This window comes from Thalassophryne amazonica, chromosome 15 (genome assembly GCF_902500255.1).
Source record: "Thalassophryne amazonica chromosome 15, fThaAma1.1, whole genome shotgun sequence".
Classification (NCBI taxonomy): domain Eukaryota; kingdom Metazoa; phylum Chordata; class Actinopteri; order Batrachoidiformes; family Batrachoididae; genus Thalassophryne; species Thalassophryne amazonica.
In genome coordinates this window covers 71603817-71631000 of record NC_047117.1, presented here as the reverse complement: position 1 = coordinate 71631000, position 27184 = coordinate 71603817, and the positions used below count along the sequence as shown (strand labels likewise).

At 41.1% G+C, this 27184-nt stretch overlaps 1 protein-coding gene across 1 annotated transcript in view; it reads left to right on the top strand.

Moving 5' to 3' along the window:
* The window catches only part of pax5 (paired box 5), a 94667-nt gene extending 86080 nt beyond the window's left edge, over positions 1–8587 (top strand). The window contains exons 9-10 of the mRNA XM_034188678.1: positions 438–524; positions 7893–8587. Of these exons, the coding sequence (XP_034044569.1) occupies positions 438–524; positions 7893–7975 (170 nt within the window). The 3' untranslated portion in view covers positions 7976–8587. The remainder of the gene's footprint in view (positions 1–437; positions 525–7892) is intronic.
* The last annotated feature ends 18597 nt before the right edge of the window (positions 8588–27184 follow it).

Below are 27184 nucleotides of genomic sequence, written 5' to 3'. Positions count from 1 at the left end.
CACGTCTAGACTGGGCAGTGTTTATAAAATAGGTAGCTGACATTTTTCAAGGGTGGTAATAAATTAGGGAAAGTTTCTATAATGATTTGGAATGGGTTGCGAGTCCAGAATGTAATTATCAACCTCCTTTGTTCACTGTTGTTAGGTAATATATGTAATTTCTCCCAAAATTTTAGTCCCATCACCATTATGTTTTGGCGGTGTTCATCCTTGACCTAAAATACATAAGCATACCAAATGGCAAATGTCAGCTCTCCCCAGTTTCTCTGTGTTCGAAGGTACACACACACACACACATACGAGGCCATACACTCGTACACAGAGGCCACTTCACTTTTAATATATAGATGATTTACCAGTATGACGGTGTAACTGTGACAAAGATCAAGCTGTACAATTCCGTTCCCTTTACCATGCCTTCCTCCCTCTGTCCTCAGTGTTTCAGCAGGACTATGGGTCTCTCCTGGGGACGGAAATTGGCTGCTCCTCCAGTCTCTTCACCAGCCAGGCAGGACAGATGCAAGGTAGGTGGAGAGAAAGCGAGCACAAGAGAGAACAATATGTACACTAAGAAAACCATTAAGAGGAAAAATGATAGTAGTCAGACATAAAAACCAGGAAATCATGTGCCAGCATGAGCCAGTGGTTTACAGGTTTACAATACATCCAGTCAATCCATTAGTTAAAGCCGATGTCCTTAATTAGTGCCTATCCAGTATGGCTCTATATCCTGATTTGGCAAAGTTTTTACACCAGATGCCCCTTTTGACGCAACAGCAGGTCTAGATGAAGAATAGGACACAGGTGGCCTTGAAACATGTTTTCACAGATTTGATCAAACAGATCAAATTAAAGCTAAATTCTCCAATGTGCCTTCTAGAAAACTACAATTGAAATTTCAGTGCTTCTTCTGAAGATAACTTTGCCCCTTTTCCACTACAGCATGAAGCTGTATCATTGGTGATGCAACAAACAAAAGTTTCACAGACACAGAAGCCAATAACGCCTTTAAAGTTGTGAGGGGCGTCTTGATGGCTTCCGTCATTGGTTTCCTTCTTCCACTGTCAGTCAGATTTTGTGAATTGCCTACTTCAGGCAGATTTACCATACTATTAGCATTTATAATTATGTAAATGAAGTCCAAGACAGATTCAGTGATTTGGAAATGTTCATGTATCCATCCCCTGACCTGTCTATAGAAGCCTGGCTGTGAAAGTGATGATTTGTATGACCAATAATTCTTACATCTATATGACCAAATTGTGGCACGTGCCTCCAGTCTGAACTCTGAGGCTTTCTTCTCCTTTCATTCTCAAGACAATACCACCAGCAAGTGGCCGTTATCTAGTAATAGCACTTACTGCAATTGGTGTACACTTGTTTTTCGCATTTTATTATAACAAACAAAAAAACAAAAATACCACAGGCACTCTGACTGGAAGAATGTTGTTGCTCTATAAACCTGGCAACTGTTAGCCTTCCATGGCACACAAATTATAAAGAGCAGAATTGAGCTGTAAAATGATACCAGGACGAGACAGAGAAGAAGACAGTGAAATGATCAAGGACAGCAGACAAATGAAAGAAAGAGGTTAGAAAAGGTATGTGTGTGTGTGTGTGTGTGTGTGTGTGTGAGAGACTAAATCGTTTGTCAGACTGCCTTAATGCCTCACTTCCTCAAAGAACCTCCTGAGATTACCTGGACTGTGGACAGACATAACTTGTCAGCACACTGATGGATGGAAGTGACAGGGACAAGTGTGTGTGTGTGTGTGTATATATACACACACACACACACACACACATACACATATATATATATATACACACACACACACATATATATATATATATATATATATATATATATATATATATATACACACACACACACACTGTGGTGAGTGGGTTTGTGTGTCTTTGGGGCTACAGTACTGAATTGACCTCTCCTCTGAGAAGAGAATAGACTCGGGGGATCAGCGGTAGTCGAGCTGTACTCAGTGTCAGCTTAGACTGTCACTTATGGCTGCGAGAGAAGTTCATTTTTATTGGCTGAACATGAACAGGAAACTTTTTTCGCTATTATCGTCATCAGTCCATCTCATTCCTAAATTTCACAGCTCACCCCTAAACAAATGTATTAATTTATTTGTTTACAGTTATGGTGCATTTTGCAGTTTTGTCAATTCGAAGCATACCGATTTTATACTGCACATTATTACATCAACATGGCACGTTTGACTAATGGCTGTCTGTCTTAAATAACATACTAAATAAATAAATGAAAAGAACTCATTATCTGCAAGTACTGCATCTGCAGATTGGATGGCTGCATATGCAAATGCAGATGACGTCAACCACTGTCGATGTTGAATGAATGAATGCATTTTTAAATGAATTAATTTATTCGGCACACAGAACAATAACACAAACAATAACACACTCATAAAATGAACAATGTACAATAAATCCGTGTAGCCAGAAGGGTGAAGGCAGAAGCAAAGCTTATAGATACCCTCCCCTTATATCATAAAAATAAAGAAAGTAAAGAAGGTAAACATATACATACTCGTATGAGGAAATTTATGGTTTTGACGATACTGGATTTTTCATCTGAACTCCCCACATATAAACATATATACTCATAACAACAATACAAAAGAAATGTGCACAAACAAAACAACTCAGTGCACCACAATTTTAAAACATAACCAAACAAGCAACAATACATAAACCCAAGCACAACAACAAAATGGTAAACTTATTTCCAAACTATAACAAGTATGTATATTATTTTTGTAAAGTCTTTTAAAGCTGAATGAGGTACCAAGTAACTTAATATCATCAGGACACTTATTCCAAATATCAACACCCTTAACGGAAACGCAATGAGTTTTTGCAGTAGTTCTGATCCTTAGTTTCTCAAGTACTAATGTCCCTCTCAAATTGTAGCAGGAATCCCTCATTTTAATGTTAACCGCTAGTGTTAAACATGCTTAGCATATAGAGATTTTCTCCTTTTTTTTTATGACTAAAGCAGACATCATCACTGGTTGGGGCCAACAATTGAGGCCATCATTTTGCAACCCAGTCTCTCAGCAGTTCGTGGGACTGGGTTACAAAAAATATATTAATCTATGGGTTCATGACGGAGGCAAGAAAATGGGCCGTTTTCTTTTTTTTTGTAACGGGAGCATAAATTCATTTTGTGACGGGGGCACAATATGTGGGGTGAAAGGGGGGAGTTGGGGGGGTCATGGTTAACATTTGGGTAGGGCACACACTTACACTATGGTTACAGTTAGAGTTAGGAGAAGGGGAAGATTATAAATAGCAAAACAAAATTTAAAAAACGCCTGCTTTTCATGACGGGGCACGGGAAAAAAATGTGACACCGCGGTGTCATTTTGTTAAAGGTACTGGTTGTTTCCCAAACGAGGGGCCACACCCTTCTAAGGCTGCATTCGGCAGTATCTTTCATGGCCCAAGGAATCCTGTGTATCATTGCGCAACTTAGTTTATTAAGACAAAATTGTTGGTGAATTTAAAACACACACACACACACACACCTGCGCACGCACACCAGGCTCTATATGTACAATTGTAAATAAGTAATGTCCACAAGTAAAGTACAAATAAGTATCCAAAATTGATTAGTAAAGTACAGGTTACACTCACTATGTGCACTTTTCACATGCAGTTGTCAAGACTCCCAGGCAGTCTGGTCGGGAAAAGCTCATGATGCAGTGGCAAAATGCTCCTTGGGCCAGACATATTTCAGAATGGTTATTTCCAACCTCTGCTGTCTCTGAAGACCTGGGGTCAGATTTGCACTATGTGGCATGCTGAGTTATCATGTTACAGGGTAACATATGTCACATGTCATAGAATCCAATGGACGGCGACATTGCTCTACCTTTACCTTGCAGACCAAGCATTCAACACAGTCAAAACTATTTCATTTATTAATCCTATTAGTTCAACCAATAATTTGCACCACTTTTTACCAAAATTGGAGCAACTTTAACTTCTAACCCCTGTACAAACTGAAATTGACCTTTGTCACCATTCTTGTTGTTTTTACCCTGTAACATTCAGTCACAGATAGTCCAAACTATACATTTTTGGTATCGTTGTGATCAGACAAATAATGTGGTATAGCTTTCAATATGATTGGAGCATTTTTTAATTTTGACCCCTGTGTAATTCTTCAATTGACCCCTATCTGGCCGCCTACTGAAAATTCAAGTGAAAAAAATTCAGTTTTTCAAAAGAGTAATGTTTGAGGAGTATGTGTTCCAATTTTGGCGCTTGTTTCCAGAAATGAACAATTGTTACAGTTATCTGTTCCGCTATTAGCATCATCCCATGGTTCAAACAAAAAAGTGATAAAACAACAGTTTTGTGGGCGCGTCACGTGCTTGGCACCACTCTCTGTGGAAGACGTCGAGGATTTATTCTTATTTGCCTTTATGGTAGGAGGTCTTTTGCTGCTTGGATTATGCGCTGCCCTGACCTACTAGAAAACTGGCAAGACGGCTGCTACCAAAACCACAACCCCACATCCATCCGTCATGATTAACGAGGTGGGCAAGGTAGTATAATCTCAGACTGCGTTAACTTTTGAACTTAAACACAAGTTGGAAACCATCTCAGGACATATGTCTGCCCTGCAAGGGAACTGATGTTGGAGACCAGTGAATATTCGCAATTGGATCTGGACAGTTAAAGAGAGGCCGTATTGGAATTCTATGTCTTTCTGCCTAACCCAAACACGGCAGCCTTATCGGCTACCGAAGGTCAAAATGCGCCGCTGTGTTCCTCCAGAAGGATTTCAACGGCCTTAGTGAAGCATTTGGCTCCCTCTTCATTTACCCTCCCCTATAGCCACTCCAGACTCTACGCACACACGGACAGAGACTGATATGAACTCATCTGCACACATGATGCATGCCCCCCCACCCCTACTCCTCCTTTGTGTTTCTGTCCCCACCCCCACCCCACCCTGGCCTACGCTCTGCCATTCCGGGAGGCCGCGCGGCACAGCTGCAGTGCCCTCCCCACCCCACCCCCAAGCTTGGCTGCGCGGGTCTCTGCTGCGGCCTACACTCACTTTGCTTCAATTTGGATGACGGACTGCGTCACAGTTTAGCATACATAAACAAATCAAATGTATATGTACAGTTTTAATTCTGATGTGTGCCATTATTACGTTCAACCAGTAATAACTGTGGATTAATTGCTGTATTTCTGAGGTAATTGGGTGTGAAGATAATTTTGTTGCAGTTATTGTAATGACAATAAATCATCATTCATTCATTCTTGATGTTAGGTGAAAGTCGTGTCTACCTGCCTCACTCCAGTTGTTAAAAAGCCTAATTTGTCAATTTCTAGAGACCTCGGAATCACGCGATCTTGGAACCAGCGATCTCAGAACCACTACGGTCTCTGAACCAGAGCGATCACTGTACCATGTGTATTAATCCACTATGATCTTGGAACCAGTACTATCTCTGTACTGCATGTATTAATCCACTATGATCTCAGTACCACATGTATTAATGTCATATGATTTGTACATGTCTTCGTTAATATTTGTCCTATAAATTTAGAACAACTGTGAACGATGTTCTCAATCAAAAGTTTCAGAACACAATTACAGATCCACACAGTGTCATTAAGCCCCCCCCGCTCAATAACACCTCTGCAATGCCTCCGAGAGCACAAATTTACCCCATTTTTCGGGTCTTGCTACACTTTTTTAGTGTGCTTTTGATAAAATTCAATCAATAATTCTTATGGACCAAAACGTATGACCTTAATACATGTGGTACCGAGATCTGAGAGCACAAATTTACTCCTTATTTTGGGACTTGAAAGCTACACATTTTAGTGTGCTGTTGATAAAATTCAATATATGATTCTTGAAGAGAATTATGCGAGGAACACCACATTTAAAAAAAATTAGCAAGAGAGGACAAATATTCAGGGAGATATGGACCAAAATGTACGACATTAATACATGCAGTAGCAAGATTGGAGTGGTTCTGAGATGGTAGTGGATTAATACATGTGGCACTGAGATCGTCCCATTTCCGAGGCCGTAGTGGTTCAGAGATCATATCTATATCTCTGGTACCGAGGCCGTGTGGTTCAGAAGTTTCCAGTTACCATTTAAGTCCAGGATCCATGTGCGTATCACAAGCTAAACAATACTATAGATGAATGTAAGTAGCGATATATCTTATTTAAAATGCTTTACTTTCTTACCTTTAGAGTTTCTGAATTAGACTGTGTCAAGTGTCTCTGGATGAATACTACCATTAGGTAGTTTCCAATTTTTGGTTAAAGTTACAGTTTACTGTTTAAAGTAGACCTGCATTGAAATAAATGCAGTCAGATCTTTGGACCAAAAAATGACATATTTACACATAAGATCCTTCTGAATGTAGTAAAGTAAATCTGCAAGGCCAGATCTGTCATTCAACGGAGAAATCTTAGTTTAAAAATGACAAATTTACAACTAAAATTTAGCCCTCCGCAAAACTGTCATCACATCCAGGACGCTGCCGAGACGTCGGAGAGAAGACACTATCCCAGCATGCATTGCGCACGCCAACTGTAATTTGTGGATTTACGTCAGTTTGCATCTGCACCTTTTTCTTGTCTTATACGGAAGGATCTACTTTTTTTAAAACTTCATATTGTCTTGCGGCACGTTTGGTGAGTACACATTTCTTTTATTTGTGCTTGAAAATTATTTTGGGGGACTTCTTCATACGCCCGTTTGATTGAGTGGTGTCGCATTGAAAATCTACTGTCTTTCGCCTCCGGTGTTACTGTCACAGGGTATGGAGGCAAAGAATCCAAGTCATTAAAAAGATATAAACCTCTCTCAGTGACCACGGAGCTCTGCGGCTCCGATTACTGAGACGTGCAGCGCTGCGGATTGCAGCAATAGGTGTCACCGGCCGCTCCGCATCAAAACAGCGAGCGTAGTCTCTGGACTTTTGCCAAGTTGGCTGCACCTCCATTCAGTAGACAGGGACGTGGTGCCGGCTGCACAGCAGACACGGGGGCGATGTGAGTGGCCCGCTTCAGCATTTACCGAGCACGCAGACTCAGTAAGTGCAGCGGAGGCAGAGAGCGAGGCGACGGGGAAGAACGTCGCCCGCTGTAGATGTCGCCGCTGATCTGAGCATGCAGAGCTGTATCTCACATTCATTGCAGCTTACTTTTGGATGCTGAAACCAGGATGTGTATAACAGTAACATTACTAACAGATAAAATCAATTTCAATGCGGCATCGGACTGAAGGCGGGAGCGCTCCGTCTTCTGCCGGACGTCACTCAATGACCCGGATATACACACAGTTTTCGCTGAGGGCCAAATTTTAGCTGCAAATTTGTCATTTTTAAATGAAGATTTCTCCGCTGAATTACAAATTTGGGCTTGCAGATTTACTTTACTGCATTCATAAGGGTCTTACAAATACATATCAGCTATTTCTTTGTGAGATCTGACCACATTTATTTCAATGCAGGTCTACTTTAATGTTAGCAAGCTAACCCGGGTGTTTGCCTTACATAACATTAGCTAACCCGTGCTAGGCAAGGCTCCCCCATAGGTAAGCACGCCCACATCATCATGTAATTCGTACTCTACATTAGCAAATGCGTTCATGCTAACAGTAGATAAAGATGGTGAGTGTTTTTTAAAATATGTTCTGTTGAGTTAACAACATCTGGTATAAATAACGTTACATTTCACATCTGGAAACTTGATCATTCCAGAAATCTTTCACTGCTGTATATAAATTTTATCAAGTTATTTTTTTGTTTGTTTGTTTTTATTAGAACCAGTTGAAGAATCACACTCATGTTTCCTCACAGGGTCACCATATTATTACAGCGCGACATCACGGGGAACAGGCCCGGCTTCCACGGCAACAGCTTCCGCCTACGACCGCCACTGACCCCCTTCAACCAAGAGGAGAGGAGGGTGAGGAGAAGAAGCCACCGATGGAGGGATGGATAGCACCAGCACTGCTCAGTACAAGGCTGCATGCGCATGGACAACAGTGAGAAGAAGATTTTTTTCTTTTTGTTTTCTCTTAACGTGCTGGAAATGTTGCATTCCTGTAAGGACACTGTCAGGACAGACAGAAGAATGGTTTCAACTTTTAATAAAAAGGCCAATTTAGAACATTTGGATACTCCCACGGCATCTTATGGTTTTGTTTTTGTTTAACAAATCGTCTGCAAATCAAGAAGACATTACCCAGTGTGTGCAGCAGTGATTATGTAAAATAATGTAGATGTGATCTCTTGGGTATAATATTTTGTTTTTGTAAGATTGGGATTATTTTTGAAAGAAAATATCTGAATTAGAACAAAATCACGCTTCACACAGACACCACTCACTCAATTTTCTCTACCATGTATCGACAAGGTAAAGACAATCCAGTTCTCCTAAATGACCAAAATTGCTCACTGTGCCATAACATTTGAGCATTTTTGCTTTAGAATCAATCCTTTTAACCTGGGATCACAGTGCTTTAAAGGGGTCATATTGTGCAAGTCATTGTATGCATGGGTGATTCTTTAACTACGGGCACTATTGGCCTTGTAAATGTAATTTCCACCACACCATTGCCTGACAATATAAAGTGCCTTGGGGCAACTGTTTGTTGTGATTTGGCGCTATATACATGTGCTCTGATGTTACTGTTTATCTCCATAGAAACTACCCACACAATCTTTCATACAAACTTTTTAAAGGGACATTATTGTTGTGGTGGAAATTACGGCAATAGTGTGGCACAACTACATTTTGTTTAAAAAAAAATCACAACAGTTGTATGACATTGAATACCCCAGTTATGTTTTGATTATTTTACTGATATTTTATTCAGAGATATTTTAAAACATTAGAAAAAACATTTGTTTACTATTCATTTTTATCATTGAAGATCATAAGTCTGGGTGTGGGACAAGCACAAAACGGCAATATTTGCATATAATGATGCTGAAAAAAGGTGAAAAAGTCATCATAGACTACTAGGACAAATTTCTTCAAACACTTTCATTGTAAAGATAACTATAAAAGTGTGAAATTTCCCCTTTTTTCTTTTTTTCATAAAATATGATCAAGGGACATAAAAGTGCCCGTAGTCTAAGAATCACCCGCATATTTTACACTTAAACATTGTGTTTTATGGTCAACATCTTTCAAGTTCTACAAATATAAGCCTGTGCAAGGAAAAACCTGCCATCACACACATTTAGGCCTGAAATATTTAGTTTTTGACTTATGTAATATGTGCCACAGTAATCCATGTTGTAACTCCCATTATTCGTGCCCACTGAGGCAGACTTTACTCCAGACCTGGGCAAACTGCGGCCCGGGGGCCACATGCAGCCTTTTGCATGTCTCTGTCCGGCCCTCATGAGGTCTGTGATTATTATTACATATATTAAAAATGTCAAGCTTGTGTGTTGCAAATCATTAGAGGTTTATTTAGGTATATTTAAATATTTACATATTATTACAATAATAAAAATTACCTATGAAAGCTATTAAATAGGTAATTTTTTATAAAAATTGTAATGGGAGACAGCCGAATTATCAATGGTGTGGCCCTCGGACATAATTCAGGTTCCCTATATAGACCCTTGTAAAAATGAATTGCCCACCCCTGCTTTACTCTGTTACCTCCACAGATTGGTAAACTACTACACCGATACTGCCGTGAGGGGTGTGGCATGCAGCAGCTCCTTTCCATTTAAAGTGATACACACACAATCGGGTTGTCTTATAGAGACCTGAGTGATTTTTAAAAGGTGCATGACCTCATTCTTTACAACTCATTTCTGCCACCCAACATTAATATCTCAACTTATTCTGCAGAGGAAAAAAAAAGTATAATATGACCCCTTTAATTTTCAGAGGGAGTGTTCAGTTTTTCAAATTCAAACACCCTTCTGCTTTGTCATTCTCACATTTGTAGTAAAACAAAATTGTATTCTCAAATCCACACGTTTCCACAAAGCACGCCTTAAAGTCCAGATCATTGAGTTTACAGCGCGTACACGTGTACCTGAGACCAGACTCGAGCAGAGCGCTACTGTATGGTACGGAGCTATTCCGCCTCGCCAGCCAAGATGTAGTCGCGATCAAGAGCTATTTATAATGGAGGAGACACAGAGTAATATATTAAGAAGCTTTTCTGCGCTGCACTCCGTGAACAGAGTGGATGCCTGTAATGATTTATAATATGTGTCACACTGTTGTGCTAGAATAGTGATGATGATGATGACAAAAATGCAGTGAAATATGAAATCTTAAAGCGGTCGATATGAAAACAAATCTTTGTTTATCAATGTGATCCTTGATATAGTTTGTTGACACAGGTGCCATTTAAATAAAACACCATTTTTTAATCCACTTCCTGTGTTTTCTCAAAATAATAAAAAAGGAAAAGCAAAAACAGGAAGCAGTGGCACCCTTTCTCCCTCTCCCTCTGTTTCTGTCTTTAAGATCCCCAAAGACCCCCCGGCCACAGTGGATCGGCTGAGTAAAAGAAAAAGCACAAAGACAAATCATGTTAAGGCGCCACTTTTTAAATCTTCTTTCAGAGACACAAAGTAGCTCTTCTCCCCTTGTTTGAGTGCTTGTCCTTGTGCTGTTTGATATCCTGAAGTTGTTTCTATAAAAGTATTGCTTTTGTGAAAACAAGTAAAAACTGATTTAGTTTTGTTTGTATCCCACATCAGTTCTGCGCTGTGACAATTCATAACACCAGGGTTGAGGCCTTACCCATTCATGCCGAGACGGATTAGGGAGGAGGACAGATTTGCCCTTTGGCACTGATCTAAAATCACCATTTTCCCTCTTATACCACTTTTCCACTGGGATACCTGAGTGGTAATTCAAGGTGTAAAACCGTGACTCTGTGAATCTCAGAGAGCACTGGGATCAGTGTGTTTTTTCCCCCAAACAATTCATTCTTGGTTATTTATATACTCCACCACCGGCTTACAAATTAGCCCGTTCACAGTTAGAAACGACATGTGGTTTGGCTTACTCAGCTTACTTTTGATTAATTCCATTTATTAATTGCAACTTCCTGCTCCTTTGGGGAGTTAATTTGCTTAAAAATGCTAAACTGCTGAATTGATCATACTAATTTGCTAAAAATTTTCCAGTAATGTCAGGAGATATGAAAAATTTAAGTTTCCTGCTCACCAAAAAGCAGCAACAGGCAATATGAATAATTGCCACTGGTTTGCAAATCACCTGTCAGTAGATGATCCAAGTCTGTTATAGCTTTATGTTAGCAATTACAGTTATTCATGGGGACCCTTATCATATCTTAAGGACAAGTACGTCGTCACGATTGACCTTCTGCATTCGCAGTCTCTAGGTTTTTCTGTCCAATTGAGGAAGGCATGCACTATATTTTAACTAATGAGAAAGAGGATTACTGCTAATACACAGCCCTGCATGAAAAAGCAAATGCAGATTGAAACCTGCTCATGTAAGGCACATCTGAATATTGCACCATATGAATAGCACGGGAAAAAATGCACTCAAATGTAGACCACGTTTTTGTTGCCTATGGTGTAATCACGTGCTGTCTCATGATAGCAATGCACCAACACTTGCTAAGACCAACATGCACATTGGTCTACAGATGACTACACATATTTACTGCTTAAAACCCTTTACGCCCTGAAAGGGTTAAACAACGTGGGTGCTGAGCATGAAAATGACACCTGCGTTGGTTGGAAACTAGCAATGACTCTTGCAATGTGCTACTCTGCAGCGGGTGAAAGATAGGACACAAGTCCATTCAGTCATGAATGATGCGTGGTTAACTGTTGATGATGACGTTGATCATGTGTGTTGATCATGTATTAACTACAGACTGTCAACAAGGAAGAATGGGTTTGGACTGACTTGTATAGACTGGAGCAGTCACATGATTTTCCAAAGTCTTATTTATGAGTAAGGCTACAGTTTCAAGTTAGGAAGAGTATCTTCAGCTCTGAAGGTTCCATAGAACCATCAACAACCCTGATATTGAGGGTGAAGACCAGCCACTACTGTACCAACTTCAGTTATGAAGGTGCCATAGAACCATCAATGATTACGATATATTTCACCATGATCAGTGTTGTGAAAGTAATTTTGACAAGTTACTTTTTTAGTTGCTTTATAGTTACTTTATGCAGTTACTTCATTTGCAGCTTCATGCAATTACTTTATTAGAATCTGCTAAAAAATTGCAACTAATAAGTAATGTAACTTAATAGTAATCTAACTTGGTTACTGTTAAGATTGAGCAATCAGCAAAGTAACTAATAGTTACTTTTCTGAATACTAAATCTAAAAAATAACCAAGTTAGATTGAGTTACTTTATTAATTACATTCAGTGGCGGCCGACAAGTTGTCCGCAGCTGCTAATGAAGTAACTGTATAAAGTAACTGTAAAATATAACTGTATAAAGTAACTTTTCAACATTACTTTCCCAACACTGACTGTGATTTGGCTAAAGTGTGCCATACTGAGCCAGTGGAACAGTGACTTAAGTGTGGAGGATCTACTGGTTCTAGATTTGTGACAAGGGCCAACGTCTTCATTAACCTGTATGAATCTTCTTGTCTCGCTTCTCTCCACTTAACATTTGTACAGTAATCAGTCAAAGAGACATAATGTTAATAGCAAATTCAGTAAGTCTCATTTTGAGTTAAGATTTTTTTTATTATTATTTATTCATTTTTTTTAAATAATGAAACTTTCTTTGAAGACAAGTCAAACAGGTTGTGTGATGTTTTAGCCATCAACTGTTTTATACAGTTTTTGTTTGTTCCTGCTATGTGTGAACAAATTTAGCATGGTGCAGTTTTACTAGTTAACAGATTGGCTGCACCAAATCTACAGCGTGAAACAAAACAAAAAAAACCAAAATAACAAAAAAGAACAACATATATCAATACTGAACAAGTACTTTCTCAATCTTTGTTGTTTCTTCGTTTTGAGATAGTGATAGAATCAATCCTTTACATTTGTAGAAATTAAAAGTTGTGCATAACCAACTCTAAAGAAGATTCTTATGACGGGCTCTGCCGCTGTGCTCCCAGCATGCACTGCAGCAGATGCCTTTCCTTATTTTCCTCTTTCTCTCGATCTTTCTGAGGCATTAAAGAACCTGAACCACACCAGCTAAAAACAAGGACAGTGCCTTTAAGTTTCATATGTCAACACCCCCAAACTACTACGCATCACAAAAACACAATCCATTAGAGCAGTGAATACAGAAGAACAATACATCAAACGTCACGCAGTCAGGCCCACAGACCGTATATTTGGATGGTCTTACATATTTTTAGCTTTCTATCATGGCATATTGGAGCTCATAGTACAGACTGTTGGTTTTGATTAGGCGGTAATTGGGTACTGCAGTCTTGTTTAAGAGCGGGTGCTAAAGGGAGAAATTACATATGACAATTTCTCTACTTCCGGGGGAAAAAACATGGCATTTTCTATGACTTTTTGGGCAAATTACACGCAAACAAAGTTAAAATGCATAGAAAAAGTGACGATGTGGTAGGAAAGTGGACATGTGTTGCGGTTTGTTTATGACCCAGAGCACAAACATGGCGAGGCAGTTTTGCAAGCGAGAGAATGGAGTTACTCTGGTTAGCTGTGTAGGCTAACACTCACCGGTACAACGTCTCCCACTCGCTTAGTCTTTCCTTCTCCACTGGGAACTGAAAGAAAACCCCCACCTTTCGCGACTGGTTCGGTGATTGCAGCCGAAAACAAAACAGTACACCACTTGTCTGTGTGAAGTTATACTGTGTATATACCGCACAACAGAAACGGAGGTCCCCATAAGTGGTCGAATCCCACAATATCATGCAGAGTTCAAAGGAGACTGCGGTGCCCTATTTCATGAAATTAATGGACAAATGGTCTAGGAATTAGAGAACTGATGGCCTTGTTTGTAAAGAACCAAAATTTGCAGGACACTTTTAACACCATACTATATAACCCTTAAATTTTTTAATTGATTTAAACTAAACTCCAATGGATGTGTAACAATTCCAATGAACTTCTAGACCTTTTATCTGTCAACAAAATTATTAGAGAGTAACACACACCTTGTTCTGAAACAGCTCAGAGAAAATTGTGTTGTGGCAAGAACCAACACGACCATTTAAAGTAACATCCAGAAACAGGCCACTTTTTTGGAGACCCTGTTTTTTCTTTGTTTGGGGGGGGTCCTTGTCAATGGGAGCCTTTTTCAGTACAAATCTTAATGTCTGCTTTTACAACACCTGGCAGACCGCGTTAGTTTGCTGAAAAATAAATAATATGGCCCCTTTAAAAAATTTGGAACACAGAGAATGCTGCAATTCTGGGAATGTTCACCTGATTAGGATGTAAATTTAATTAAATTCAAATTAAAGCCAGCAGTCTGCACTAAAAGCTCTAATATTTGCTTTCAACCCATCTATGCTATGATCTGTCTTTGACATGAATTATTACAGTCTCCTTTTAAAAAACACACCTCATGCTTCTGCAGTACCAGTGAATAAGGTTTTAACAGAATTACCTGATTTCTAGTTTTGGAGCATACCACTACTTATAGAAGGCACCAGTTCATTGACATGGCACCTTTGACTTCTGTTCAATTGTATAAAAAAAAAAAATCAATAAAATAAAATGCACAAATAGCAATTAGCATTAGCACATATGGCCACGTGTTATTTCCAGACATCAGAGACAACTAAAGCTGGTGTCAGCCATTGTTAGCTAGCGCTTGACTAGCCATCCAGTGCTAAAACTGTTGCGCATTTCTTAAAAAGCCATTTTAAATTATTGTAATCTTTGTCAAATGAAATTAATGTGTGCTTTTATAATCTGATGAGTAACAACAAATGCTGCTGTGATATTACTACATTCCTATTTATTCTATTTACCACTTGTGGCAAATTTCTGCTAAAGATTCAACATCCATTTCTGAAATTGCTCAGTAAACTTTGAAAAATGAAACGTTACCACTGTGTGTTAGCTGGGCAGGGTAATACTAGGCTAAAGAAACATCACTTCTGCCTTGGCTATCTTAATAGAAAGGCTTGCAATACATTTAATGTTGGACCTGTTAATTTATAGTCTAATTTTGTTTTATTCTGTTTTTTGCTGTCCACAAAAGTTTAGGAAAAACAAAAAAAGTCAAAAATGACACCTTTGTAATCCAAAATCTATGCACATGCAACATCAGTGGGAAATAAAAGACTGGAACCATCTTTTAAGACTGCTGCAGAGTTGATATAAACTGGTATATTAGCACAAATACACACACGCACACATTTTTATAAATACATTTCTTCAGATGTCATTGTTCCACTAACATGCGATTGATTCCAAAGTAGGTTGCTAACATTATTTAGTTGCTATTTTGAGCAGTTTATTTTTGTAACTAGCTATTGTTGTAACCCTGTTCACACCTATTCGTTCCTTCGTAATCTAATTTAAAATAATAATAAAAAAAAGATTACTCAGAAACAAAGTAAATGTCAGACAAAAAAAAAAAACCTCAGGGGTGTAGAAGAGTAAACTTTTCCAATAATATGGCCCATCAGTGGTCAAACATGCCATGTGAATTTAACAGTGAAATATAATGGAATGCTAAAATAACCTCGACTGTATGAGCATTGTGTTCTTTATAATTTGCAGTTGTTTACATAATTATTTGTTTTCAGTTTCCAGCTAGCAACCAGACTGTGACGTCATGGTGTAGCTCTACTCTGATTGGCTGTCACCCCACCACTCAAAAACTAAACTGAAGAGATTTAACGCTAACATCTACTAAATGTCTTTTAAATCACTTCAGAGGTATTATTAGGTTCTGAAAACAGTGTTTTCAGTTTTAGAAGTGTTTATTTCTCACTCGCTTTTACATAATATATGACAGAGGATATATTTACACACAAACAAAACAGTTTTGCAGCTAGAGACCAACCTGTGACGTCACCATGCTAACATCCGCAAAATAAGTTCAGAGGTGTTAGTCCGTTCCAAAAGCAGCGTTTTGGTTTTAGAAGTATTTATTAATCGCTAGCTTTTCCATAATATATGAGAAACATATATAAACACACAAAACTAAGCGGTTTTGGAGAGACTAGCCACTGACATCACTGTACAGCTCTACACTGATTGTCACGCCCGCCACCCAAAAACAAATCCGAACAGGTTCACACAGATGTGAGTTTTTAACCACTCAAAATACCACTTAAAATAAGTCAAGGTTAGCCATCTTCGAACGTGTCCAAGGTCTGTGTCCCAAGAATTTTCCCTGTGAATTTGAAGACTGTGGCAGTAATAGAACTGGACTTATGCTGAGCACAGACAGACGGATGGACACCAGGTTTTCGCAATACCTGATGGCCATATGTTGGCCTTGGGTAATACCATAAATAGTGATACGCTCCACATCTGGAAGTCTGGTAATTCTCAGCATATCTTCACATTTCATACCCAACCCCGTCTTCGGGATTCTTTTCCACTAATGCACCTGCATTGCTGCAAACATAAAGAAACTTTAATAACAAGCTTTTCTCCTTGAGGAGGTGAACATCCCGTCAGTCCTGCTATGAAGCTGCGACCCAACTCCACTGACAGATTAAAAGGATTATTTGCTAACTATGCACCTCACAGTGACCCAGCTTGCGTTGCCATTGCTTTGACCTTATTGGTGCACACGGGGAGAGAGTGGATTTCCATTGGCTGGGTGGTCGTTTTCGATTGGCAGCCATGACATTGGCTGCAGTGATGGTGGTGGATGGGCGTGGGGGGGGGGGGCTGTCATTGTGGGTGGTTGTGTAGGAAGTACCCCCCCACACACACACACACACACACACACACACACACACACACACACACACACACTCCCTCTTTGTCCTTTGTGGTGTGATGTTCACCCCTCCTCTTGTGCCCCACATTCCCCAGGGGAGGCCAAACCTGCTGTGCCATCAGAAGCTCATCTTTTTTCTGGCCTTCCTTCAGCCTTAATCTCATCATATCTCGTGCGCTTGTGTCTTCTGTCGTGCTGCCACACCGCCAGGATTAGGAATATTAAAGCTACTCTGGTGATTTCAGGCCTGTGACCTTCGTGAAAAAGTCCTCTTGATGCTCTTTTGCCCCTTTCTTACTTGTCTCTGCCACGACTCAGAGATGATGCTTACTGTCCTGCCAGGAGCTCTGCATGGAAATAAAGCGGCCGCTTTGTGCCGACGCGAGGTCACTCCAATGGCAATATCGCTGCTGGTGTCGGGAATATTCTGTGAAGTCGCTTTTACTGCACAAAACTACAGTCCTGCTGTGACTTACTGTCCACAAAAACACAATCACATCGTGAAATTCTCATACAACAAAACTACTCCCCCCGCCCCAAACCCAAGAAATTAATGCAGTTTCATTTTTTCCCTTCCTCAGCCATGCCTTTTTTTTTTTTCTTCTTTTTTATGCGCACCGCCTCACTGTATCTCAATATAAATCCGTGAGGATGGCTTCAGCCTTCGGGAAGCCTAAGGGGATTTGAGCATCACATCCTGACAGCAATTAGTGGCACAATCTGTTTGGCGCTCGCTAATAGAACTCGGCTCTGGACAGATCTCATACTGTTACTGTGTTCTCTACATCTTAATATACTTCAACTGCGGACGAGGAGAAAAACAGCACAAGAAAAATTTTTTAAAATTGTCTGTGCTTTTTTCCCCGCTGATATTTCAATCAACATGAGTTTTCACTTTACTGTGGCCTTTGGTGTACAATCTGGAGTTTTTACTTTTCCCCTTGTGTTCATAGCTTGTGTTAACAACATATTTATATCTGTGAGATTTTGGCATTTTAAAAACAAACAAAAGCTCAGAAGACATATGGTGCTGTGCAAAAAACTTAGACACAAATGATTAAAATTCTTTCATGCAGCATAAAATAATTAAGCTCCTCTGAATGTGCTGGGCATTAAAGGAAGCCCATTTCCCTTTAATTCTGTTGACTTGGTTTATAGTTTTACAGGAACATCATTCACTGATGATTGCTTTAATGCACATACGTGGGCTGTCCGTAAAGTATCGGTCCTTTTTATTTTTTTCAAAAACTATATGGAAGCGAGACAAAGGAACACCTCTGTTTCGGCGTGTCAGAGGACACATTTGGACATGCCTATCTCGGCTTTCAATGCTTACCAGTCCAGTAAGTATCAGAGAAATTGTGGAGAGCTGGACATGTCCAAACTTGTCCACTGACACGCCGAAACGGAGGTGTTCTTTGTCTCGCTCATCAAGCGAATCAGTCGTGACGCGCGAAGTCTCCGCGCGGCGTTCCACGACAAAATCTCTGGTTAAAAGTGAAATCTGCCGGAAAATGGCTTATGTCCAGCTCTTGTGATTACCGGAGAAAGAGCACACAACGTCTCATATCCACAGAGCTATCCATTTAGAAATGATAAGGTGTTTTGTGCCGCGTTGTCGCAGCTCGGAGCGCGGTGCGCCAAGCGTCCTTAAAGGGATCCTTAAAGCGACAGTTAACAGTCCTTATTCTCTGTGAAGCCCGCAAAATTTTCACCGAAAGCCAGATAAATTTTTCGAATGGTTTCCAGGTGCCAGTTTCTAACAGCTTCTGAAAAAAAATCTGATGGAAAAAAAGTCCTTTTCATTCTGCCATTTCCAGACAATGAAATTCCGACGAGGGGGCGGGACCACTCCTTCCCAAGGCGTGCTCACAGGCGAATGACGTCACCGACAGGCGTGGAAAAACTCACGCATGTGCACGAGGGTTCAAACTTGCCTGATGTAAAAACATATGAATGAAATCCATATAGTTTTTTAAAAAAATAAAAAGGACCGATACTTTACGGACAGCCCACGTATATCTGCAAAGTCACTCACTCACTCATCTTCAAAGGCTTATCCTGGATCGGGTTGCAGGGGCAACAGCTCTAGCAGAGGACCCCAGACTTCCGTTTCCTGTGCCACATTGACCACCTCTGACTGGGGGATCCCGAGGCGTTCTGAGGCCAGTGTGGAGATATAATCTCTCCAAATAGTCCTGGGTCTTCCCCACGATCTCCTTCCAGATGGACGTGCCTGGAACACCTCCCTAGGGAGGTGCCCAGGGGGCATCCTTACCAGATGGCTGAACCACCTCAGCTGGCTCCTTTCAACGCGAAGGAGGAGCGGCTTTACTTCAAGCTCCCCATGGATGACCGAGCTTCTCACCCTATCTTTAAGGGAGACACCAGCCACTCTCCTAAGGAAGCCCATTTCAGCCGCTTGTACCCACAATCTAGTTCTTTCAGTTATGACCCAACCCTCATGACCATAGGTGAGAGTAGGAATGAAGAATGACCATTAGATCGAAAAGTTTGCCTTTTGGCTCAGCTCCCTTTTCGTCACAACAGTACAGTAGAGCAAATGCAACACTGTCCCTGCTGCGCCGATTCTCCGGCCAATTTCACACTCCATTGTCCCCTCACTCGTAAACAAGACCCCGAGGTACTTGAACGCCGTCACTTGAGGCAAGGCCGTATTCCCTACCCGGAGTAGCAATCCATCGGTTTCCTGCTGAGGACCATGGCCTCAGATTTAGAGGTGCTGATCCTCATCCCAGCCGCTTCACACTCGGCTGCAAATTGATTCAGTGAGTGTTGAACGTCACAGGCCGATGAAGCCAACAGGACCACATTATCTGCAAAAAGCAGTGATGAGACCCTGAGCCCACCAAACTGGAAACCCTCCTCCCCCCGAGTACGCCTCGATATCCTGTCCATGAATATCACAAACAGGATTGGTGATAAGGTGTAGCCCTGGCGGAGGCCAAACCCCACCGGAAATGAGTCCGACTTACTGCCGAGCACCTGAAAACAGCTCTCGCTTTATGAGTACAGAGACTGGATGGCCCTGAGCAGTGGCGGTCCTGGAGTGATTTACTCCCCGGGCGAAACCCCCTGCGTGCCCCCCCTGCGCACACTAACGTGGCCACCACCTCCGCCCCACCACCCATGAAAACACTAACTTCGTCGAAAACACTAACTTCGTCCAGAACACCCACAATCCCACAAATTAACTCACAACAGCTATTTTCAAGAACAAATTTCCAGTTTTATTGACTACTGCAATAACAAACACAAAGAAATTGGCACAGTCTAATGTGTCATCATCCATGGACTTAAATGCAATGATCATCTCAAAAGTTTGCAGAAGGCATCATAATTGTTTGCCACAGTGCACACGATCCGTGATGTGAAATTCCATCGAGTAGGAGCATTTCTGGGCAACCTTGAGCAGCCTGCAGACTCAAGAAAAGACATCTTTGTGGATTTTGAAAAAAAAAGTGGCAAACCCAGAGAGTGATGCAAAAAATATTCTGCACTCATAAGCATTTAGTCCCCTGAGACAGAACCAGATTCAGTCTGTGTGCATAGCAATGCACAAACATTGCACTGGGGGCTATTGCTTTAACTGTGGCCTGCAAACCATTGAGAACTGAAGCCATGACAGCAGCCATGGCTTCTTCGTAAGGAAGACTATCAGATGGCTTCGCCAAAATCCGGCCCACAGCATTCAAATTGTCTGCCATTATGTGCAGCTTGCTACCTAGCTAGCTCGCTAGCTGGGACTGGCGCGAGGCTAGTGTGAAGTGTGTCCGCCTGTGAGTGCTTTGTGACGGTGGAGGAGCTCAGCAGCACCCGCTGCTCGGTAGGGACAGAAACTGCGATAGAAGTCAGAAAGAGTGATAGAAGTCAGTCTCCAAACACAAGCAGCTACAAAACCCCCCCCAAAAAAAACACCAGAAATAGAAGCTTGATTTGTCGCTAGTCTTTTTTAACAAAGAAAATGCCGCTAAGAGGATTAGGAAAGTCTCCGGTTCAACTCAGAACAGAATGAAAATTAAAAAATGCTCCCACGGATGTTTACACCAAAAGATCGCTGATTCGCTCATTTCGCTGTCAATCAAAAAGAGATTCAGCCTCACACAGATCATCCAATCATCATGCAGAAGCTGAGCGTCCGGGCCAGCCGAGGCCAGCCCGCTGCCCCTTAGACCCCCAGACACGCTGAGCGTCCAATGGGCGGGACAAAGCCCAGCATTTATCCAATGACTCGTCTCGTTTCGCTGCACTCTTTGTGTCGCTATTGAAGTCTGTGGACGCTCAGCGTCCACACTGTTTAAAGCACTGTGAAGCTGCTGAATGAGTGAGAGGAAAGCCGCGTCGTTACCAGTGATAAGAAGATGATTCTGAACAAAAGTTGAGCGCGTTGTAACCACGAACCCCCCCGTCAGGACAAACCCCCACCCCCACCCCAGTTTTTTTTGGGGGGGACAGTTTTTTTCCCCCGCACGGTCGTGCCGCCCCCCCCGCGGGATGCCCGGTCGGCCCGCCTCCAGGACCGCCCCTGGCCCTGAGAAGGGACTCCCTCACTCCATACTCCCGCAGCACCTCCCACAGTCTCTCCCAGGGTACCCAATCATATGCCTTCTCCAAGTCCACAAAACACATGTACACAAAAGAGCTGGTTAGTTGTTCCACGACCAGGATGGAACCTGCATTGTTCCTCTTCAGAGGTTCAATTATCAGCCGTTCCCTCCTTTCCAGCACCCTGGAGTAGACTTTACCAGGGAGGCTGAGTAATGTGAGGACCCTGTAATTAGCACACACTCTGTTCCCCTTTTTTAAATATGGGGACCACCACCCCAGTTTGCCACTCCTTAGGCACTGTCCGAGACCTCAACACAAAGTTGAAGAGACGTCTCATCCAAAACAGTCCCTCCACACCCAGAGCTGTCAGCATATCTGGAGGGATTTCATCAACCCCCGGGGCCTTGCCACTGCAGAGTTGTTTGACTACCTCAGTGACTTCCACCAGGGAAATTGATGAAAATCTTCCATCAGCTTCCAACTCTGCAAAGCTACTATAGATGCAGGAGATCCTCAAAGTGTTCCTTCCAGCACCAGATTACATCCTCAGTTGAGGTCAACAGACTCCCATCTTTACTGTAGACAGCTTGGATGGTTCCCCTATCAAAGAGAGTGGTTCCAGAGCCGACGCTGTGCGTGGAGGTGAGGCCCACCAGATCTAACTGGTATTGCTCCACCTCCCTCACAAGCTCTGGCTTCTTCCCCCACAGCAAGGTGATGTTCCACACCCCCAGAGCGACTTTCACTGCCAACCATGGGACAGCGCACCCGACACCAGCGGTTCCCCCTGCGGGTGGAGATGGAAGGTCCACATTGCCTTTCCAGGCTCTGCCCGACTGGGCTCCGTGGCAAGCCCAGCCACCAGGCACTCGCTGATGGGCCCTCCATCCAGGCCTGGCTCCAGACGGGGGCCCCGGACTTGCTCAGGGCCGGGTCACATTTCCTCTGCCTCCTTCTGTCATGGTGTCTTGTGAACCATTCTTTGTCTGGCCTCTCACCTCAGACCAATTTGCCATGGGAAACCCTACCAGGTGCACAAAGGCTCCAGACAACACAGCTGTCAGGTTCATAGCGGCACACAAACCTCTCCACCACAATAATGTGATGGTTCCCAGAGAGGACTTTTGTGACATATGTCACAGAAGCACATGTATACCCAGGTCATCAAGTATTTGGACAGTCATTTTTAATGTATTTTTTATTTTGCCTCTGTACACCACCACAAGAGAGGTGAAATGAAACAACCACGATGTGCTTACATCCCGTAAGTCCTTCAGAGTCTTGGTGGCTCCCCTCACTGATCCACTTCTTGCATGCTCACTCAGGTTTTCATAACTGTCTTCTCCAATCAGATTTACCATAATGTTTATATTTCTTTATGATTGTGGTATATCAAATTTAAAACATTTTCAGTGGTCTATCTATACCCTGACTTGTCTAAAGAAAACTGGACATAAGGTGATACCTACCATATCTCACAGCATCTCATGATTCAGCATCACAAAATATACATTCATCTATTGGTTTGTGATATTATCATGAAAAGTGCCACATTTTTGTAATGGGAGCACAAATTAATTCGAATACATTCTGTTGGTTCGGGGGAGTGGTAGAGTTAGTAATACTAAGACAAAAAAAAGTCACGAAAATATGACTAATTTCTTGACGGGAGCACAAAAAAAAAACAACTTGTGAGACTGGGTTGGTGTACACACACACACACAAACACACGAGACTTAGTTTATTAAATTACACTATGTAACACAATTTTTGTTCCTGGCTTCTAAGTGTTATATTTCAACTGCTTATGTCTAAAGTCTATGAAAAAATGACTACATTCAGCACAAACTTTGATTTTTTTATTTTTTTTTTTACGTTCTAGAAAGTTCTAAAAGTTTCTTGAAATTTCTAGATAATTCTGGAAACTTCTAGAAAATTTTAGACAGTTCTAGCAGTTAAAGAATATTCTAGAAGACTACTCAGTAGTAGTGAAGGCGAATCGAGAATATTCTTGAAAACAGACAAATTTCAAAATATCATTGTCCTGATCAGACAGAAGCAAAGTTTCTGTGGAATAACAGCTATGTTCTATTTAAGGCATAACAGGTTAGGAAAACACACTGTGTACCCAGGAACAAAACAAAAATAAAAATTTATTACATAGTGTTATTTATGGTGGCAGTATGTATACAAATGGCTGTAATTCCTAAATGCTTAATGTGATAACTTGAATTAAAGCTGCAAGTTACCACTCCAAGTACATTTTGATTGTTTCATTTCAAATCTGCGGTGATTTCCAGAGGTCAAAATGTCAAAACCCGTCAGCATCTAAATACTTGTGGACTCATCTTATGTCCTCTCTGGCTGGCTCTGTGGGACACACCCACTGGGTGGGCCTTCCATCTGTGTGACACACCCACATAGTCACTGGGGAAAAAGAAGAAAAAATGTAAGGGGGGGGGGGGGCGTGGCAAGAAGCAGCATCTTTCCATTTAAAGCAACAGGTCATTTCTTAAATACTATGGGGGTATTTTTTCCCTCTAAACTTTAATATCCATTGCAGTGACAGCTGATCACCTACACCAGCTTGCTGATAAACTGTATAATAGGATGCCTGTCTAAGACTTTTGCACAGTACTGTACAACACAAAGACTAATTTTAGCGTTTCATCTTGAAAAAAGAAAAAATAAATCTAACAAAACATATCTGTAATCATTCACCAAAGCCTGTGATGCCTGTTTTAAACAATAGATTCTTGTACAAAAACATATTACAAAAAAAAAATAAAAAATAGCAGAAAAGACTCACAAACACAAAATGAAGTAAAAGAAATTCTGTAGGGAAGGATTTAAAAAAGTAAAAGAAACGCTTCTTTAAGAAAATGTGTATGTTTTTTATTAAATTTTTCTAGTAGTTGCAGACAGAACTTGGTGTTTTTCTCTGTGCGTTGTGTATTGTCTTAATATTTGAATGTATTTTACTGCAGTGCGAATTTGCCAAAGATATCATATCATTTGATTTCTCACATTTTGTTTTTCTTACTGAACTGTGATGATTTTTGTTTGGAAAACTGAAAGTAAACAGTAAATTTGATATTATGCTTATTTTTGTATTTTTAATTATTCCTGTTATTTTAATTCCCAGGGTTAAGTTCACTGTGACCTGTTAAATTGCAGTTTGCTTGATGCATCTCTTCACACTCGGTCTGTGTAGCCGTCCATCCGTCCGCCTGAGTGACTGTTAGTGAATTATTCCAATTATGTATCTGTAATGTGAAGCTGAGAAGTAATTATTTGTAAATATTTCCCATAATTTTATTGGTCCTTCAGAATAAAAAAATAATTTTTTGGAAGCTAAAGATTCTGAGTCAGTGTTTGGCTGAACGTGCACATTTTAGATTCCACACATGTGACAGCGCGGCCATGTTCCCGTCTCGGGGACATACAGGTGACCTCAGGGGGGACAGATACACACGGTCTGATCCCGTGTGTTCTTGGCTGCAGGCCCAGTCCAGGAGGGGGCACAAATGTGTTAGGGGGGAGCAGGGAGGAGGCTGGGGTGATAATCGGACAGACGCCACGACATGGCGCCAACATGCCAAAAGCACAGAAAACAGAGTATACCCATCAAGTAAAACAGGCCAGGCTGTCCGCAGCTTGGGTGCCTGCCCACTACACATGCACTACAACGTGTGTGTGTCTGTGTATTTTGGTAACTTGCCAACAACTGACTGTAAACGCATCATACAGTTAAAGGGCTCATTAGTGATCACCGTCATATCCTAACAAACACATTCTTCTGTCTTGGAAATCTTGACCACAATAGAGTTCACTCAGTTTTTCTGTTTGCATAATTAAAGGAGATGTATCATGTAAAGTTGTTTTTAATATAAATTTTATGGTTAAATATGGTTTTGCTTCATATTCCCATTGTCTTTGACGTATGAGGGTCCAAGAGTTCCATCTTGTCTTTATATGTATATAGGTTAGGATCTTCATTTCAGAGTGAAATCACATTTACAGCATCATGCGCCATGCTCTTTCCATTTCTTGATCAGATGAATAAATTAAACAAAAAAAAAAGTTGACATTCAAATCCAGCTGGCTGTAAAAGTGATCATGTACTCTTAAGCACACTTTCTTATGCAATCAGTATTTTATTTGATTTCGTTCATACCAGATAATAACATTTTTTCATTGAGGTTAATTAGCACAATTTTCAGTAAATTTTGCATAAATAAGCCTGAACTAGTTTTTAAATAAATATTCACAAATTAACCAGAGGAACTCTACAAGTACACTGGAAAAAAAAAAGACTGTTGGATTTACATGATTCAAATATGTACCTCAGTAAAGTTCATGTTTCTGAGAAACATAATATGTTATTTGGATGCATTCTGATGTTTAACATGTCTATATTTGAGTCATGTTTTATGTTTTTATTTTTACAAATCCTCATTATGTCAGACTATGAAAAGTTGCGAAAAGATTTTTATTATAACTAAATATTCCTGAAGGAAGAAGCAATAAAATTTTTAATAAATATAAACAATAACTTTCTCTATCAGAGGAATCTGAAGAATTTTCACACATTGGTATGGCTACGCACTCTGGCAGCTGCTGTAGTTTGTTGTAGACTTCAGATTATCAGCCAATCAGTGACCAGCATTCCTCTGACAGGCGCATCATATGAAAGCCAAATGTGCACTTAAATTAAAACTTCTTTGTTAGTTTGAAAGCAGCACAGCGCCCCCTGCCCTCGTTACTCTCCTCCCTTTGCACCAGATTACATAACATGACGAGGTACTGACATGTTCTCCTCCTCCTCCTCCTCGCCGCCGCCGCCGCCTCCTCCTCCTCCTCCTCCTCCTCCTCCTCCTCTCAGCTTCCTCAAACAGACAACACTGGCACTTACAGAGGGCAAGAAGTCATGCAAATTAACGTCAGTCAGCATTCTGGGTTTTTTGGCCCCCCAGAGACCCTGTAGAGAGGTGATATGGGGTCAACTGAGTATAATTGGTTCTCAGCTGATTAGTAAAGAGAGGAAAAAGAGGGGGATCGAAGGAAAAGGAGATCTGAGGGTAGAGAGAAAGAGAGCACGGCCTTCAAGTGAAACAGAAGGAGAAACGGACAAAACACGCAGGAAGAGGAATGTGCGAGTGCACGTGTGGAATATTCATGACTCTTCTCTTTGCATCCTCACTTTCTCTGCATTCTTCACTCTTCTTCCAACTCCTGTTTTCCACAGCAAACCATGACTGATGTGCAACAGGCAACCGGCAAATGGAGCGTTCGTTACCTCCACTCGGAGATCGGGTTCTCATAACCTGCTGGATTGTCACAAGGATTACTCAGACACACATGCACTGTTTTTCATCAAACCTGCTGGAGGGGGCGGCGCATGGGCAGGCAAAGAACCCATTAAATTTCAGAGAAGAGCTTGATCCAGGTGCAAATCCAGGAAAAAAACTTAAAATTACCATCAAGAGATAAGGGATTTGTCAGTATTTCTTTCAAGTTCTGGTCAAAATGCACAGCAGTGAGTGGAGCACTCGGCCTGCTAAACCACAGCAAGGCCATACTGTAACCCTTCAATAAGATTTACAGTTTATTTTTATGTTCCTTTTTTCAGTTTGAGATCATGCTTTATTGAAAAGGAAATTGACAAAAATGTTGGTGGGGGGGCTGT